The sequence below is a fragment of the Carya illinoinensis genome, chromosome 3, assembly GCF_018687715.1.
Source record: "Carya illinoinensis cultivar Pawnee chromosome 3, C.illinoinensisPawnee_v1, whole genome shotgun sequence".
In the NCBI taxonomy this organism is placed as follows: domain Eukaryota; kingdom Viridiplantae; phylum Streptophyta; class Magnoliopsida; order Fagales; family Juglandaceae; genus Carya; species Carya illinoinensis.
Genome location: NC_056754.1, coordinates 51,310,655 through 51,329,223, shown reverse-complemented (window position 1 = coordinate 51,329,223; position 18,569 = coordinate 51,310,655). Strand labels below are relative to the sequence as shown.

General features: G+C 37.3%; 2 protein-coding genes and 1 pseudogene across 5 annotated transcripts; all 3 read left to right on the top strand.

The window, feature by feature from the left end:
- Positions 1–484: 484 nt before the first annotated feature.
- LOC122305185 (probable sucrose-phosphate synthase 1) lies at positions 485–9,211 on the top strand. 4 transcript variants are annotated; one of them, XM_043117536.1, is made up of 13 exons: positions 485–872; positions 992–1,081; positions 3,013–3,254; positions 3,556–3,619; positions 3,739–4,437; positions 5,187–5,303; positions 5,461–5,592; positions 5,675–5,851; positions 6,442–6,495; positions 6,582–6,644; positions 6,764–7,708; positions 7,921–8,048; positions 8,665–9,211. In XM_043117536.1, exons 1-13 carry the CDS (start codon positions 690–692, stop codon positions 8,936–8,938), a joined length of 3,168 nt encoding a protein of 1,055 aa, XP_042973470.1. In that variant the 5' UTR covers positions 485–689; the 3' UTR covers positions 8,939–9,211. The 4 variants fall into 4 exon arrangements, with proteins under 4 accessions (XP_042973470.1, XP_042973471.1, XP_042973472.1 ...); XM_043117538.1 differs by having other exon boundaries at positions 730–872; positions 950–1,081; XM_043117539.1 differs by having other exon boundaries at positions 823–872; positions 3,013–3,243.
- Positions 9,212–10,717: 1,506 nt separating this feature from the next.
- On the top strand, positions 10,718–13,785 carry LOC122305186 (heptahelical transmembrane protein 1-like). The gene is made up of 4 exons (XM_043117540.1): positions 10,718–11,148; positions 11,263–11,355; positions 12,669–12,726; positions 12,854–13,785. Exons 1-4 carry the CDS (start codon positions 10,853–10,855, stop codon positions 13,532–13,534), a joined length of 1,128 nt encoding a protein of 375 aa, XP_042973474.1. The 5' UTR covers positions 10,718–10,852; the 3' UTR covers positions 13,535–13,785.
- A 3,133-nt stretch (positions 13,786–16,918) lies between these two features.
- LOC122305187 lies at positions 16,919–18,488 on the top strand (annotated as a pseudogene).
- The last annotated feature ends 81 nt before the right edge of the window (positions 18,489–18,569 follow it).

The following is an 18,569-nucleotide window of genomic DNA, read 5'->3' as shown; positions in this document are numbered from 1 at the left end:
AAATACTCGAGTATCTATATTTCTAGTACTGCGTAAAAGAATTTTGTTTTTCTATTTTTATTTAAATCCCAAATTTAAGAAAATAATTAAAAAAAATTATATGCAAATTATTGCTTAAAAATAAAAAAAGTTACACAAGATTCTAAAATGACAAAAAATGTAAGCTTTGCTTTGTAGAGAGAGTAGTAGAAAGTGACGCGACATGGGATACAACGGTCGGTAAATGATGTACAAGGTTGTAGGCAGTCGCACCATTATTTTGTCAACAAGAAGCTGTTATTAATATTTTTTATTAATTAAATATTTATTAATTACATAGTTAAAAAAAAAAAAAAAATACCAATAACGATAGCTTGGTGCGATGACACCAGTATTATTCATGTATTAATAGCTCCCGAATATTCTCGGTTTAAAAACCCAAAATTCCGTTTCTTTCGTTTACGCTGTGCCCATAAAAAGTCATACTTTAAAGAGTAATTGGAAGATCCCAGCACACTGTGGAAGTGCCTGTCTCTCGTCTGATCACCGTGTCCTTGACGTGTCAGCAACAGCATTGAGGAAAAACTCTCAAGTCGGACCTTGTCTGTGTGCGATACTCTTCTTCTTTCCGAGTCTTTTCTGTTTTTGAAGTTTTCCTAGACTGCAGAGGAGAGGAAATCGGAAGGGAGGTCCAGAGGAAAGGGTGCAGAATGGCCGGGAATGATTGGATAAACAGCTACCTGGAAGCAATTCTTGACGTGGGTCCAGGCCTAGATGACGTCAAGTCCTCTCTGCTGCTCAGAGAGCGAGGCCACTTCAGTCCCACCCGCTACTTCGTCGAGGAGGTCATTACAGGCTACGATGAGACCGATCTCCATCGCTCCTGGGTTCGGGTCGGTACCCACATCCGTTCTTTGTTCTATTATATGATTCACACATACTTATGATTCTTTCTCTCTCGGTGACTAAGTGCCTCTGGGATATACCATTCATGATGAGGCGTGTGATGTAGGCTGCGGCGACGAGGAGCCCGCAGGAGAGAAACACGAGGTTGGAGAATATGAGCTGGAGGATTTGGAACTTGGCTCGCCAGAAGAAACAGGTTCCTCCTTTTGTTTTCTTTAAGATAGTAATTTCGTTTTTTTTTTTTGGTCTTCTCCATTTATGCAAGTTGTGTAACTCTAGTTGCTGGCTTGCGATTGGCTTTTCCAGAGTTCAAGTGCGACCATGTGCTTTATTGTAACGAAAAGTATTTATACGTGAAATGGAGGTGTAGGTGCTGGTTGGATTTTTGTCCATCTCTGTAATTTATTGTTTTTTGTAGTTTGAAGAGTTTGCGGGTGATAGAGTGTTTGATGTAAATGTTTTTGCCCTGCTATTGGTTCTGATCAACCGGTTGGTTTCTATAGTCAAAAGGAGTTTCATTTCATAATTTCATTATTTTGGTTTTTTTGAACTTACGTTCTCCATTTTATAATCTGAAAGTGCTCTGACCCCTGCTGGAAACAGATACGGATACTCGTTTAGAAGAACTTGGTATTTTTTTTCTTTAAGTTTTGTAGAGGAACTTTCCTTATCAAAAAAATCTAGGAGAAGATGGAATGCCAGTTTCTGTTTGGAAATTGGAGATATCGGGTCTGTCACAGAAAACAAAGTATTGGCAACCAATTGCATTTGAATTCTGTTAGTTGCCAAATACCAACAGAATAAAATATTGTTAGAATATATTTTTTTAATATTATTATTATTTTAGAATTTGAAAAAGTTGAATTGTTTATTTTATTTTATGTGAGAATTTGAGAAAGTTGGAATAATTAGATAAGATGAGTTGAGAAATTTTGTGAAAACAAACGAGGCCCTACAATTTTTTAACCCAAATACTTTCTATGACTTGGAGAGAGAACTTTTTTTTTTGTAAGTATGACTTGGAGAGATATAGACACAACATGTGGACGCCATTGTAATTAATGTTGGGCTCCGCACCATTTGTGGACAGTGTTGGGTTCACGGACTTTATCTTTCTCCAAATTGTAAGAAGTGTTTGAGAAAAAAATTGTAGAGGATCTTAATCCATTTAGGTTTTCATCTTATAAATTACTTTGACAATCCTTCACAAGTTGAGGAATATGTGGACAAGGTCTTGGACATGTTTATAAGGTTGGACCAAATCTCTATCTTTGAACTAGTTTTATAAGATGAGTTAGGCTCAATAATTTCTTCATAGTATCAGACCCTGCCACAGGACGAATGGGGGCCCACACTACGTATCCCGTGACAAGGATCAGAAAAAATACTGCCCTGCACGTGAGAGAGGGTGTTGAGGAATAAATCTCACATGGCTTGTGAACAAGGTCTTGGGTATATTTATAAGGCTGGAGAAAACCTCTCTTTGAACTAGTTTTTTGAGAGAGTTAGGCCTATGAATTTTTTCATGGTATCAGAGCCTGCCACAGGACGAATGGGGGCCCACACTACTTATCCTGTGACAAGGACCAAACCTATCTATTTGAACCGGTTTTATGATATGAGTTAGGCCCATGAATTTCTTCATCACAAATCGAATATACTTTAACACTACATTAGAATGTCTAATGTCCAAGATAATGTGTCAATTTGGTGATAGATGAAAAATTAATCATGATCCCATAAAATTCCATACCCAAATTCTTGGTTGTAATTTAGAGAGAGAGATACAACGTGTGGCCCTGTTGCATTCATAGCTACCCTTGTTCTAGGTAGCAATAATTCGGTAGGGCCCACTTGCTGTCTTTGTCTTTGTCTTTGAATGTACCATAGAAGTCAAGCAAAGATCTTAGGAGATCTTAATCCAGGGAAAGTGTGAGAAGTTTTAGGAATTCATCAATTTAGTCCCAAGGAAACTCCAAACTTGTTCTCAACAATGTATTGTACAACTAGTTTATAAAAAAAAAACAATGTATTGTACAACTATTCATTAGAAATTCTTGATTTCTTGATTATAACGAGAGAAGACATTGTGTTATGGTGGCCTCATCTATTCTTTTCTTTTTGTAGCATGAGGGAGAAGAGGCCCAAAGGAAGGCTAAACGTCGTCTTGAACGTGAGCGGGGCCGCAGAGAAGCAGCTGCTGATATGTCAGAAGACTTATCAGAGGGAGAGAAAGGAGATGCAGTCAGTGACGTATCAACTCATGGGGGGAGCAACAAAGTCAGATTGCCAAGAATCAGCTCTGTTGATGCAATGGAGACATGGGCTAATCAACAGAAAGGAAAAAAGTTGTATATGGTACTGATAAGGCATGAACTGAACTTTGGTGCTCATTTTCTTTGCAAAAGATAAGGCATGGAATAGATGGTTTTCTATATCACATTGTATTCAATAAAACTGCTTACAACTTCTGTTTTATTACCCAATGAAAGAAACCTAACCATTCCTAATCCTGAATTGAGTTTCTGCCGAAGATAAACTATAGGATGCTAAAGATGGCGTAGTTAATCTATGTAATTTTATTGCTCAATTCTGGGGTGTACGAACTTTGATCCCTCTGTTATATGCATGATGGTCTTCAACGAGTTTTAACAACTACTATCTGTGCAGCCTTCATGGTCTTATACGGGCTGAAAATATGGAACTCGGTCGTGATTCTGATACTGGTGGTCAGGTAATATTTAAGTGTTCAATTACTAGTCAAAATCCACCTGATCATGCATTTGAGGTTACATTGTAAACTATACTCATTGCATATGTTGATACTTGAATAATCTTGGTTTTTTTCTGTAGGTTAAGTATGTTGTGGAACTTGCAAGGGCCTTGGGCTCAATGCCAGGGGTGTATCGGGTTGATTTGTTGACTAGACAAGTATCTGCACCAGAAGTAGATTGGAGCTATGGCGAACCCACCGAGATGCTGACTCCAAGAAATTCAGATGGTTTCATGGATGAAATGGGGGAGAGCAGTGGTGCCTATATTATTCGAATACCATTTGGTCCAAAAGATAAATATATTCCCAAAGAACTTCTGTGGCCATACATACCGGAATTTGTTGATGGTGCACTTAACCATGTCATACAGATGTCCAAAGCTTTGGGTGAACAAATAGGTGGTGGGCATCCAATCTGGCCTGTTGCCATCCATGGCCATTATGCAGATGCAGGAGACTCTGCTGCTCTCCTAGCTGGTGCCCTAAATGTACCAATGCTTTTTACTGGCCACTCACTTGGTCGAGACAAGTTGGAACAACTTCTACAGCAAGGCCGCCTATCCAAGGATGAAATAAACATGACATACAAAATTATGCGTCGGATAGAGGCTGAAGAGTTATCCCTTGATGCCTCTGAAATAGTCATAACAAGCACTAGACAAGAGATAGAGGAGCAATGGCGTTTGTATGATGGTTTTGATCCAGTGTTGGGGCGTAAACTACGGGCAAGGATCAGGCGTAATGTTAGCTGTTATGGCAGGTTCATGCCTCGTATGGCGGTAAGGAATTGGATGCTTCTTATATCCTTGTGAAAGCTGTAGTTGCTTTTCTTTTATTACGAAGAAATCTCAAAATTTCTTGTTATCCAAGTTCCAGTCATACAAATATCATAATTTCCCTGTTATCAAGGTTCCAATAATAGATCCTGAGCTATATTTACTTTTGACTGAATTACAAACCCTCAGAAAACTGCCCCTTATTTAAATTAGAGCATGCATGGAGGAGGTATTTTTTTTTTCCTTGAATTTCTTGTTTCAATTCAAGAAAAAGAAAAAACGCTTTAAATTGTGTACTTCATGTGAACCTAGGTTGGATATATGTGACTAGTCCAGACTATTTCATTTTCTGCCGCATTACAAATGCCCTTGGGGAGAACTAAGATGCTTGCTCAATTGAGTTGGGTAGAGGGCCAAACCGCACATGCAAAGTTTTGGTTACCAACCTGATTTAAATTATATTTAAGAAAGCAATGCTACGCCATCCTCGAAGTATCATATTTGTAGTCACATCCATTGATATAGTGCATTTTAAGTGGCTTCCAATGTTAATTACTTAAATTGAAAGCCAGTTAAAATGCACTACATCAACCAGTGTGACTCTGACAAAATCCATGATGAAGAACAACATTTCTTGATTTAAATTGTTATGCATAAATGGCTACCTATTCCTGTCTTATAATATTGACATTTCCTTGTTAAACTTCTTTCTTATACATAAATATATTTTATCATTCTGAAAATCTTTGCAGGTAATTCCTCCGGGTATGGAGTTCCATCATATTGTTCCACAAGATGGTGATATGGATGGGGAGACAGATGGAAATGAGGAACATCCTGCTTCTCCAGACCCACATATCTGGTCCGAGGTTCAAATGATTCCTTTTGCATCTCCTTTAATGTGTCCTAGATGGAAGCCAATAGATGTCTGAAGATATTCTCTTCCATAAAATGTTCTTAGGGACAGATGTTATATGTTTATAGTTTATTTGATTGCCTAATACATACCATTTTAGTGTTCTACAGATAATGCGTTTCTTTACAAACCCTCGTAAGCCTATGATACTTGCCCTTGCTAGACCAGATCCCAAAAAGAACATTACGACTTTGGTGACTGCATTTGGAGAATGCCGTCCACTAAGAGAGCTTGCTAACCTTGTATGTTGAATCACCTGATGACACTTGTTTTATACCTTGGATGTGCTTCTCATTTATTGTCCCTTCTCTCTGTATTATGCAGACTCTAATTATGGGTAATCGAGATGGAATTGATGAAATGTCAAGCACGAATGCTTCTGTTCTCCTATCGGTGCTCAAGCTTATTGACAAATATGATCTCTATGGGCAAGTGGCATACCCCAAACACCACAAACAGTCTGATGTTCCTGACATATATCGTCTTGCAGCAAAGACAAAGGTGTTGGATCAGATTGAGATAAGAAATAGTTTGACCATTAGCTTTAATTAGGAAAGTTAGCATGTTGTTATAGAGAGTCCATCTTATATGAAGCCATGCACTTTGCAATTAGCTAACTATAGTTATTGTTTATTTGTTTAATACTTACCAGAGTCATAAGTCCTATGGTGACTGCAGTGTACTTTTTTTTAATTTTTCGTCGGTGCTTGAAACAATTTTGTCTTCTCCATATTACTATATCTCTAGAGTCAATAATTTTATATGAGGAACTACTCAACTCAATCACTTGCTGCTATCTCTGGAACTTCATATGTTGATTTTCCCAACTGTGATTATTTTGGTATCCGGTAATATAAGAATTTGGTATGACCACTTTGGTCCAGTTCAATAATTTTGTTAATAAGTGCTCTCATGATAACATTTGTTTTTATTGTATAAATTCATCCTTCGGGATAGCTTTAGGAATCAAATTTCCCATGCCAAGATGGTTGATGGATGCTCTCTCTCTCTCTCATACGCATGCACACTTTGAAGATTTATGTGCACGGAAATTTTTGTTGCTTCTTTCGTTCTGACCCCTTTTAATGCAGGGGGTTTTTATTAATCCAGCTTTCATTGAGCCATTTGGGCTTACTCTAATTGAGGTGCTCATTTTGTACTTATGAATAGTATATTTTTCTCAGCTTAGTTGGAATTCAAATCTAATAGAACTCCTGCTCTTCTGCAACAGGCAACAGCTTATGGTTTGCCTATTGTTGCCACAAAAAATGGTGGCCCTGTTGATATACATCGGGTAAACCTTTAAAAAAGCCTACTTATTGGTTGCTTTTAAGGAGATCATAAGTATATAATGTAAAACATAAATGGAAGAGGCCACAGGTGTTCCAAAACTGATTGGAGATGCTGTCACAGGTACTTGACAATGGTCTTCTTGTGGATCCCCATGATCAGCTGTCCATTGCGGATGCTCTTCTAAAGCTTGTTGCAGATAAGCAACTTTGGGCAAGATGTCAGCAGAATGGGTTGAAAAATATTCATCTATTTTCATGGCCAGAGCATTGCAAGACTTACCTATCTCGTATAGCAAGTTGCAAACCAAGGCATCCACAGTGGCAAAGAAGTGATGATGGAGATGAAAACTCAGAATCGGAATCACCAGGAGATTCCTTAAGAGATATACAGGATCTATCTTTGAACCTAAGATTTTCATTGGATGGAGAAAAGAGTGGAACCAGTGGAAATGATAACTCTTTAGAATCTGAAGGAAATGGCGCTGATAGAATGAGTAAATTAGAGAATGCCGTCCTGACATGGTCAAGGGGCATTTCAAAGGATGCACGAAAGGCTGTGTCCACAGAGAAAGCAGACCAAAATAAAACTGCTGGTAGGTTTCCAGCATTGAGGAGGAGGAAAAATCTCTTCGTCATTGCTGTGGATTGCGATACCGATACAGGTCTTCTTGAAACCATCAGAAAGATTTTTGAAGCTGTGGCAAAGGGGAGGAGTGAAGGCTCTATAGGGTTCATACTGTCAACATCCTTGACCATATCTGAGATACACTCATTTCTGGTCTCAGGGGGCTTGAGCCCTAATGTTTTTGATGCTTTTATTTGCAACAGTGGCAGTGATCTGTATTATTCATCTCTTAACCGGGAGGATGGTCATTTTGTGGTTGACTTTTATTACCACTCACATATTGAATACCGTTGGGGTGGAGAAGGTTTGAGGAAAACTTTGGTTCGTTGGGCAGCATCGATAACTGATAAGAATGCTGGGAATGCGGAACAGCTAGTTACGGCTGCTGAACAACTTTCAACCGACTACTGTTATGCTTTTAAAGTGCAAAAGCCTGGAATGGTATTTTTTGTTTTTTTTTTGAAACAGGGAATGCTGGGTGAAATGATTAACATAATAATATTAACTTTTCCATAAGAATAAATTATTAATATTTGTCCACTCAGGCTGAGTTGAAATAAAATTCTCTAGTGATTTCATATGTATGGGGTGCAGTACTGATGGGGCTACATAATGCGAATCATCTCTAATTTCTTTTGATATTATCTTTGTAGGTACCGCCTGTTAAGGAGCTTAAAAAATTGCTGAGAATTCAGGCTCTCCGTTGCCATGTTATATATTGTCAAAACGGGACCAGGCTCAATGTGATTCCTGTACTGGCATCTCGTTCCCAAGCTCTCAGGTATATTTTTTATATTAATGGCATAGTTTCAAGAATCATGACTTAATCGATTAATTGTCTTCTCATATCCATGATTGAGGAACTTATAATTACAGAGTCTTATCAGTTTCCATGCCAATGAACTGATTGCTAAGTAGTTTCATGAATAATGTATTGGAGTCATGACTTGTAATTTGTTGTTAAAAACCATAGATTTTGGAGTAAAGGCCCATCTCCTATTCTTTCGGTAAATCATATCCATGTTTCCTGTGTACCATATACATGTTTTTTAGAATTCCAGAACTTGTCTCATTTGCAAAAGAGAAAAAAGGTAATTTAGCTAACTGGTTGCTTCAATTGATAAATTAAATTGGTAACCATGAGCTGTTCCTTCATGGTTGAGTGATTGAGTCAACAATATTTAAAGGTCTTTGGGGACACTTATTAACTGGTGGAACTGGTCCTTTGCATGTTTCATCATGATTGCAGAGGTCTGGTTTTATCATTTTTTCTTCAATTCCTTAGTATTAACTCTGAGACTTCCTTGCATAATGTCCTTAACCACAATAGGCAAGCTTGAAACTTCCATGCATAATATCCATAACTATAATATCCAAGCCATACACAATTTCTTCAGGTATCTGTATATTCGGTGGGGTGTGGAGCTTTCAAAGATGGTTGTTTTTGTTGGGGAAAGTGGGGATACAGATTATGAAGGATTGCTTGGTGGGTTACACAAAAGTGTAATATTAAAGGGAATTTGTAGCAGTGCCAATAATCAACTTCATGCCAATAGAAGCTACCCACTTTCGGATGTCTTGCCATTCGACAGCCCCAGCATCGTTCAGACAACTGAAGAGTGTGGAAGTGATGATATAAGGGCTTCCTTGGAAAAATTAGGACTTCTCTAGGGTGAGTAGTTGCAAACCTATAAGCAAATGATGCCCTGTCTACTAGGCCAAGGAGGCTTCCTTTGTATCTTGCCGTTATTACAAATTCCTCATAAGCATAATTCCCTTATTCTTTTGACCTTGTCTTTTGTGCTTGTTTTTAATTTCCTCATAAAACATCAAAAGCTTTCAAGGGCCTGTGAGTTTCTGTATAAGAAGCCTACTTTTTCTTATGTTTGTATAGCTGTTGTAACGTGTGATATGTCAAATATTGCTCAGAAGTATACTACAGAACTCTCTCTCTCTCTCTCTCTCTCTCTCTCTCTCTCTCTCTCTGTGTGTTTAACATCACTAATATAGAAATTTAGAAGAATAAGAAGAGATTAATAGAGTTTTTTTTTCCTCTCTCTAACATGTTTTTTTAGTTTTCTAACCGATGGTTTCATAAAAACGTTATTGAATTCTAAAGAAGTTAAAGAGGCTGAAGTTATTGCTCTTGATCATGGTTAAGGTTACTTTAAAACACCATATAAAGAGCTCTCGCTCTTGGTCTCGGTCTCTGTCTCCACATTTGAATCTCCCAAAAAGGGTGAAAAGGAAGGGGAGAGTAGATCAAGGTATAAAAACTAATATATATACATATATATATGTTCAAATAGAAAATAGAAGACTTTCAAAAAGAGTAGCTGAAGGTTGACTTTGTAGCAAAAGTAGGACCACACATGAGGTTGAAACTTCAGAATATGAGCATGCGGAAAACACATTGCCTGTATATAGAAAGATATTTTTTTAGCAATCAAGTGTCAATTCAAGAAGGGTCATTAATGTAGCACGACGACAGTGCAACATTATGAACAGGGTTAATTTGAAATTACAATGTCTCGCTTTGATGTGTCTTTAATTATCACAACCACTTGTCAAAAGAAGATCAATAAAGAATCGACAGTCCCCATGTAGGCCACCTGTCTAGCTACTTCAACGTCTATCAAAAGGTTCAACGGATTGCCAAAATCCGCCTTTCCTACCCTACCAATCATTTATAGGAGGGGGAAAAGAAAAAGACAGATAAGAAACAGCTGAACTTCCCCAATTTAAAAGGAACATCAATTTGGACCAAAAAAATAATTGCATGTTGAGGCGTTATACAGTTATTTAAAAAAAATATATATATAGAACTCAAATAAAAAAATTAATTAATTTTTTAATGATAAACATCGTTATTTTTTTTTTTAAAACGATTATATGATATTTACGCATCAAGCGATTGTACGTAAAATTATAGTTTAATACTAATTCTTTCACATGCTGGGAAACATATGTTAAGTTGGAATGAGTCAATTCGGCATTTTATTTAGCTAATGTATAATGTGTACAAGATATCAAATCAATTGTTGCCAACCATAAGCTACACCAACATTAAGAAGATTGCTTTATGGTAAGATATAATTTAAAAGTAAATCTATCTATTCTCAAAAGTTTTTAAGTTTTGAACGATGTAAGCCTTGCTGATCCGTACCATATAAACAACACCAACAGCACACCACAAATGAATCACCCCCCATGAAAAAGCAGAAGGAAAAAACTTGACAATAATAGCAGATGTTGTAACTTTTGAAAGCAGGTTTTCAATTAATCGATGATTAACGTTGTCGTAATGATGCAAGCTGGTTGTCTTGTTTAATCTTATTTTAGCAGGTGTGACCATGCAAGCACATTTTAATTGATTTTAAAAGAAGCTATATCCAACCACTTATGATAGAGCTGCACGTTGGCCAACCTAAGACAGACTCTTTAATTATGTTTGGCAGTTGGTGGTTGTGCATCTTGGTAACCACATTGAGAGAGAGAGAGAGAGAGTGTCGTCCAGTTGTCATCTTATAAGGGATTGAAAGAGTCTCCCTTGCCCTCCCAAAATTTGTGACGAATGTACAGAAGATGAGTTACAGTGAAGGAGCTGTTTGGAAGAGAAAAGGAAAGGAGGAAATGGATCAGACCCACCGCCGGCGCCAGACCTCATCTCCCGATGGTCATGTCACAAACAAGAACAAGAAGATGGTTCATCATGAGGACCGTGAAAAAACGAAACGATACGCTCTGGTGTCGTTCTGGGAGGCTCCGGAGCACATGAAGGACAACGAGTTCATAATGCATTACTACAGAGCCAACTGGCCTCTCAAGGAAGCTCTCTTCAGCTTATTTCGTTGGCATAACGAAACCCTCAACGTTTGGACGTATGTCAAAGTTTCTCTATCTTCAAAAGCTTTAAAATTTGACGGGTTTGCTTGCTAATTTTAACTTATTTTATTGCTTCTTCACTTTCTAATTTGCGATCGATGTATTTGCAGGCATTTAATCGGGTTTGTTTTGTTCTTGGGATTGACTGTGGCGAATTTGATGGAAGTGCCTCAGGTTGCGGATCTTCTTGGCTTCTTTACCAGGTTGGTTGAAAATACTTTTGATCGAGTTTGGGAAAATTTTCTGAGGTGAAATTTAGATCGATTTTGCTCTTGTTTTGGTTTCTTTTTGAAGACTTGTAAAATTATATGAATAAAAAACCCTCGTCGCAAAAATAAGAAAGAATACAGTTTAGATAATGCTGCATTTTATTTTCCTGGGAAAAAGTAAATAAAGATTGCGATTTTGGCGAAGTATCTAAATGTAATAATTTTATTTGAAGCTCTTACATTACCCACCTTCCTGCTAAGTAATTTAATTTGAAAGATAAATTTTAAATAATGGTTAAACTGAATCTCTGATGAGAAGGATTGAAAAAAAAAAGGGATCTTTGATGGGAATATACCTCACATATGCTGACAAACTAATAGGCTGATGACAGAACAGCCAGCTCTTAGAATAATCTCATGCACTGTGATGCCACTCTGTTAATTAATATCTTATATGTGTATGTATATTATGTATATGCACACACACTTACTTTGTTCTGAGTAAAGAGAGTAAGGATTGGGAGATCAGGGCCGGGGTTAATACCTTCTGTGGATGTGATGATAGTAATATCTTATACTTGTTGGGTAGTCTCTTAAGAGGGACCTAGACGATCGGGGCCAGAAGGGTTCGCTCAAAACTAGATCTATAACTTGATCTCAACACCACCAAGAATAATATGGTACTAAATCGATAGACAGAAATAATGAACACGTTCCCATTAATCAATATATGATTGCCACCTATGACAGATTTGGCAGATCTTCTATCACATATTAAGGCTTTACAAGTCAGAAACCTTCCCAACTTATTCTTAATAATTTCTTTTAAGCAACCAATCCGAAATTTTATTTTCACTAAAAAGAAACCCTTGATTTTGTTTTCTAAGCATTTATCCTTAATGTAGATGGAACTGTAAGGCTAATGTTAAGTGGAACTTCTGTTTTGGTCACTAGATTAGCTACACTATGGTCCACAGAAGTTGGGTATATACTTATGTTATAAGGTTCTCTTGAGCTAATCGTTGTCTGCCTATGGTATATACTTAAAACTGAATGAAATCTTAAGATGCCGTGATAATTGTCACTAAATTTTAACCAACTTATCATTATATTCATTGCACTCTTTAGATGCCAATTTACCTTACGAGAAATGAAAGATTTGGTTTAAGTAAAATACAAAAAACTGAGTAAGGACTAGCTTCATTTTATGTCAGTTCAATGATCCATACATCTCCTTAAGGTAGAACTCAATCCTTATATCAAGTTGAAATCGTTCAGCCATCATTCGCTTCATTATGTTCTTGCAGGTCTATACATATTAGTGCAGAAACAAATGTTTCTCATTATTTCAAAGATTTCATTGCAGTAAGTAATCTTATCATTAACCAGATCAAATCACTTGTTCCTGTCATTTTACCAAAAACATATCCCATTTTCGATCTGTTCAGTTTGGATGATTTGAGGGAAAAAAAGTAATATCAAACTCTTGCAGGATACTACAAAACTCATAGATTTGAAGCATGCAACATCTCGAGAAATGGATATTACCATGCATGAGATGGGCACAAGGTGGCCATTCTTTGTCTTCTTGAGTGGCTCTATGTTTTGCCTCCTCTCAAGCAGCATTTGCCACCTCTTTTCATGCCACTCTCACCCTTTAAGCCTCTTATTATTGCGAGTAGACTATGTTGGAATCACCATCATGATCATCACCTCCTTTTTCCCTCCAATCTACTACATGTTCCAGTGTGACCCTCACTGGCAATTTGTCTACCTTGGTGGTATCACGGCAATGGGGATCTTCACTATTGCCACAATGCTTTCACCTGCACTTTCAAGCGGCAAATACCGGGGATTTAGAGCCTTGTTATTCTCATCCATGGGGTTGTTTGGAATCATCCCTGCAATCCATGCAGTTTTTGTGAACTGGGGCAATCCCCAGCGCAATGCTACCCTAGCATATGAGGCAGCCATGGCAGTATCTTATCTGACAGGAGTATTGGTTTATGTTAGCCGGGTTCCAGAGAGATGGAAGCCAGGGTGGTTCGATTTGGCAGGGCACAGCCATCAAATATTTCATGTTCTGGTGGTCATGGGTGCTTTAGCCCACTATGGTGCCTCGCTCCATATACTAGATGCTCAATACGCTATCACCTGTGGAAGGAGGATTTAGTCTATGTTTGTGTTACCAGTAGGGTCAGTTTATGCCTTGAATATTCATTTAGACAGGGACGCTATTCATTAATTTCATTTGTTGGATTTAAGGTTTAGGTACTATTGTATAAGAGACTCCATCCAAAAGAAAGAAAAACCTAGAAAAGACTCACAGAAAGAAAGTGTAGCTGTGCCATGTAATTCCATTATGCCGATTAGAGGAGAGGTGTAAAACTTGTTTTCTTTTATTTGATTATTTGATTTGTTGAATTTGGTATTTGTTATTTCATTTCTTTGGTCTTTGTTTCAACATATCATATGGATGATGATGTTATACTTTCAGTAAATACCTTATTTCCTCCCCATCTCCAAATAAAATTATGAGCTGTATGAAATCAGAAAGCTAGAAATAGCTAAAAAAAAAAAAAAAAAAAAAAAGGAAGATAGAAAATTGGTTGAAAATCTGATGATGCTTTCAAGAAATGTTATAATCTAGAAGCTATAGGCTAGAAATTAAGAGGTAATATAACCTCTCAATGGAAGTCCCAAGCTACATGATTTATATTACAAAGAGTCTAGTTAATGATACAATTAGAGCTCAATTGGAATATTATAAAGATCAAGAACTTCTCATTCTCAAGGAATGTGGGATTCTATATACTACCTACTCTTATCATTTATCAGAATGGGATATCACAATCTCCCCCTCCCTCCCCCCCTCCCCCTTCACCCCTTCTATACCTGATGTCCTCATTGGGCTAGTCTTTCATAAGTGACACAATTCAAGTCTCATATTTCTAGTTTGGATGGACTCTAAGACCATTTGTAATGCTCTAATAGAAGGCCCAAGCCATATGAGTTATATTTCAAAAGGACTGATCAATTATACAATTAGAGCCCCATTGGAATATTATAAAGAGTAAGAACTTCTCATTCCTAAGGAACGTGGGATCTCATATGCCATCTACTCTTATCACTAATCAGAATGGGGTATCACAGGTAACCATCTCCCTAGGATTTGATTCCAGATCCCTTTTTCGGCAACAAGAAGAACTTTACTAGTTAAGCGAATTGACATGTTAAAATTCTATTGAGAATATAACTTACGTAGAGATCAGGAGCTTTCACCTATTTAAAGTCTTTTTTCTGTTCTCTTCCATAAATGGGGATTTCAGAATTCAGATGTGATTTTTAGTCAAGCCTGTCACGACATTTTCTGTTATTGCAACTTGAGGATATTGTTGATCTTCCTCGCTTACCTCTCTCAATTTAGAGCCTATATATGTAAATTTCTGTCAGCTGTTCCCTCTGCCCTGTGCTCAGGATTCCTGTTTGTTTACTTGAGTTTCTACTTAGTTAGAACAGAGTTTTACAACCAAACACACATATCATGCATGTATTTCATGTATCAGTGTGGCCGGAGATGATAACAAGATATGATATCAGCAAATGGGATGTGAATGTATGTTTTCGAAGGATTAGGAATTTCAGAGTGAGTGGAGCCCCTGACCCGTCCCAATGCCCTTGTGATCATAATTGTAGAGAAGGCCGGACTTGAATTTCAGTCTCACATTCATCCTCTACCCCAAAAGACCGTTGTGCTCGATCCATGTTACTTGCTCAAATTCGTTTGAGAAGCAGCTGCTCTTAAAAAGATTTTCAAGAAACCTATATAATTATTGTCAGATACATGAAAAATGCATTGGAAACGATTAATCTTGAAGAATATTTTCAAGTGGATCGTGTAAAGTCCATACTCCAAAGTAATTGGCGTTTTATATTTTGCATCCTAAATTGCTAATATTGACATTTTGTATGTTTAAACTATTAAAAAGTTTAGAAGCACTACAACTACAAATTTTTTTTATAAAAATAAATTTACAAACTAATGTAGTTTTATGAGATATATTAGATTTATTTTACAATAAAATTAACTTTAAAATTTAATATATTATATCAAATCTAGTCAATTTATAAATTTATTTTAATAAAATTTATTTGTAACTAAAGTATTTCTTTAAAAAGTTTTTGATTTTCAGAACACTTTTCATTTTTCAACTAACAAAAGTTTTAGACTTTCCATTCCAAAACATTAAAATCGACATATTGCACACTTTCACTATTTAAAAATAAATAAATTATTATGGGCACCCCTGGCAAAATTCAGACAATCAGAATTTTCACATTGTGGATTAATGCGGAAACAGCATTTCATTATTCCAGTCCAAAGGCTTAGCTTTCACAAATAAATTGCTAAATGACTTTGAGCTGAGCAACTATCTAGCTAGGGTGAAGCTTACGTTTAGGGAATTAAAAATTCGGGATTTAAACTTTGAAATGAGTCTTGGATCGATCAGAAGGAAACTTCTGGATCTGGCTGCTCTTTGATTTCACCAACTTCTTGAGGCTGCTGCATTTTGATTGATACGCAAGTTAGATGATAAATAACCTCCCCATGTACTCTTCGAAAAGTGAACAAAACATAAAAAACATTGGAAATGGGGACTTCTAAGTACTGTTCTCAGCCTAGCATGGGTAAGTGGACTAAGTTCTAGCACGAACTGGCTGTTGGTAGTGTTTTGACCATTTTTTAGTACTAAGTCATGCAACTCCCAATTTTCATCAATATCAAGTTATCAACTCCAAGTCGTATCGACATCAGTGCCACTCCTTTATCTAACTGTACGTAAAAGTCATAGATTATACTCGAGGCCTTTCAAAGGCTTTTTCTATATAAATTTGCACGCAGAAAAAAGTTGGCAGTGTCTGCAACTTCTCCTGTAGCCAGTATATGATCTTCCTCTCCCTCACAAAAAAAGTGAGAAAAAGAACTGAATCCATGGCAAAGTACTTCAGCTGCTCTATTTCATTTGTGATATTTCCATTTTTTCTTATCGTCGGCCTCCCCTTCCCGATGATCTTCATCTTCTCCTCTTTCATAAATGAAGAACATTCCACTGATCTCCTTTATTCTTCTTTCACCCCATCCATTCATCTTAGAAAAACCAACCACTTAACTGACAGAAGTACTCCACCACGAGTTTCCTTAGATGGGGTTCTCTCAAATTCTACGAACAAAAGCAGTACACACAAGGTTGGCAGCTCAAAAGTAAGAAACATCCATTTTCTGAGCGAAGTCATCATCTTAATTTGTTTGAAATTTAATGATCATGAACTGCCATGCATTGATTTCTCTGTACCATTCACTCTTCTTTTAAATATGTTGCTACAAACAGAAGGAAAGAAGTTTAAAGAGAGTCGAAGGAGAATTAGCTAAAGCAAGAGCAGCCATACGTGAAGCAATTCAGTCAAGGAACTATACATCCGAGAAGAAAGAGACTTTTATACCTAGAGGGTCGATTTACAGAAACCCCTATGCTTTTCATCAGTTAAGTATATAACATTCAGAAATCATTTTAAATTAGTCTTTTCCATTAAAGATTTAAGTCTTTGAATGATCATAAAATCTTTGTGCAAAACAAACTTTCATCTCTGATATGAGCTATTTGTTGTTACGCACGAGATCATGATCAGGAGCCACATAGAGATGCAGAAGAGGTTCAAGGTATGGACCTACGAAGAAGGAGAGCAACCTTTAGTCCACGATGCGCCAGTAAACAACATCTACGCCATGAAAGGGTAATTCATGGATGAAATAGAAAGCCATAAAAGCCCCTTCAGGGCTAGCCATCCTGAAGAGGCACATGTATTTTTCCTGCCTATTAGTGTAGCCAAGATTGTTGCCTTTGTTTATATGCCTATTACCTCCAAAGCTGATTTCCATCGTGGTCGTCCGCAACGGATCGTAATGGACTACATCAAGATCATAGCAGATAAGCACCCTTTCTGAAACAGAAGCAAAGATGCCGACCATTTTATGCTTTCATGTCACGATTGGGTACGCTCGACTCTCTATTTCATGTCGATCGTGCATGTTTATTTAGAAAAAATATATATATTTACAAGCCCGGTTAATGACTTGTAACGCATTAATGATGTAAAATACTGACATATTGGTATATGATTATATATTTAGCAACTTAGCATAAAAAGGTTCAAACCTAGCTCCTCATATTGATCCCTTGATTGTTGCATGCATGTATTCCTAGTGACGTTGATATTGCTATTTCCATAATTCAGGCACCAGATGTCTCAGCTGCTAACCCCGAAATCTTCAAGAACTTCATTAAGGTTCTCTGCAATGCCAACACCTCTGAAGGATTCCAGCCAATAAGAGATGTCTCACTACCTGAAATTTATTTACCCTTTGGAAAGCTCCGCCAACCAATTCAAGGCCAGGACCCTACCAACCGCCGGATCCTCGCCTTCTTTGACGGCCGGGACCACGGACACATGATTCGGAAAGTGCTACTCAAGTATTGGAAGGACAAAGATAGAGATGTACAGGTCCATGAGTTTCTCCCCAGTGGCCCAAACTACACCAAAATAATGGGGCAGACGAAGTATTGTTTATGCCCTAGTGGGTTTGAAGTGGCAAGCCCTAAAGTTGTGGAAGCAATTACACGGGATGTGTACCAGTGATTATCTCCGACAGCTATTGTTTACCATTCAGTGATGTCCTTAATTGGAGCCAATTTTCTGTACAAATTCCCGCAGAGAATATACCAGAAATCAAGACTATCTTACAAGGGATTCCCCAGGAGAAGTACTTGAAAATGCAAAAAAATGTAGTGAGAGTGCAGAGGCATTTCGTACTAAATCGGCCTGCTAAGCCATTTGATGTCATCCACATGGTGCTTCACTCAGTGTGGTTGAGGAGACTTAATTTCGCACTTCCTACTTCACTGTAGGCTGAGGACACATTGTAATCTTAGCTTAGCTAGCCTGACATGATGAACTTGAGCACACTATTTATAATTCATGAGATGGCTATACAAGTTGTAATTTTTGTCCCACACACACACATATATATATACATCTCAGCCATAATTAAGCTGGCTAGCTACCTTTAATTTCTTCGTGTACGTCAGTTTGGCATAAGTGAGCTGTGCCTAGTATTTTGTTCGAAGTATAATTAGTTCATTGGGATTGGA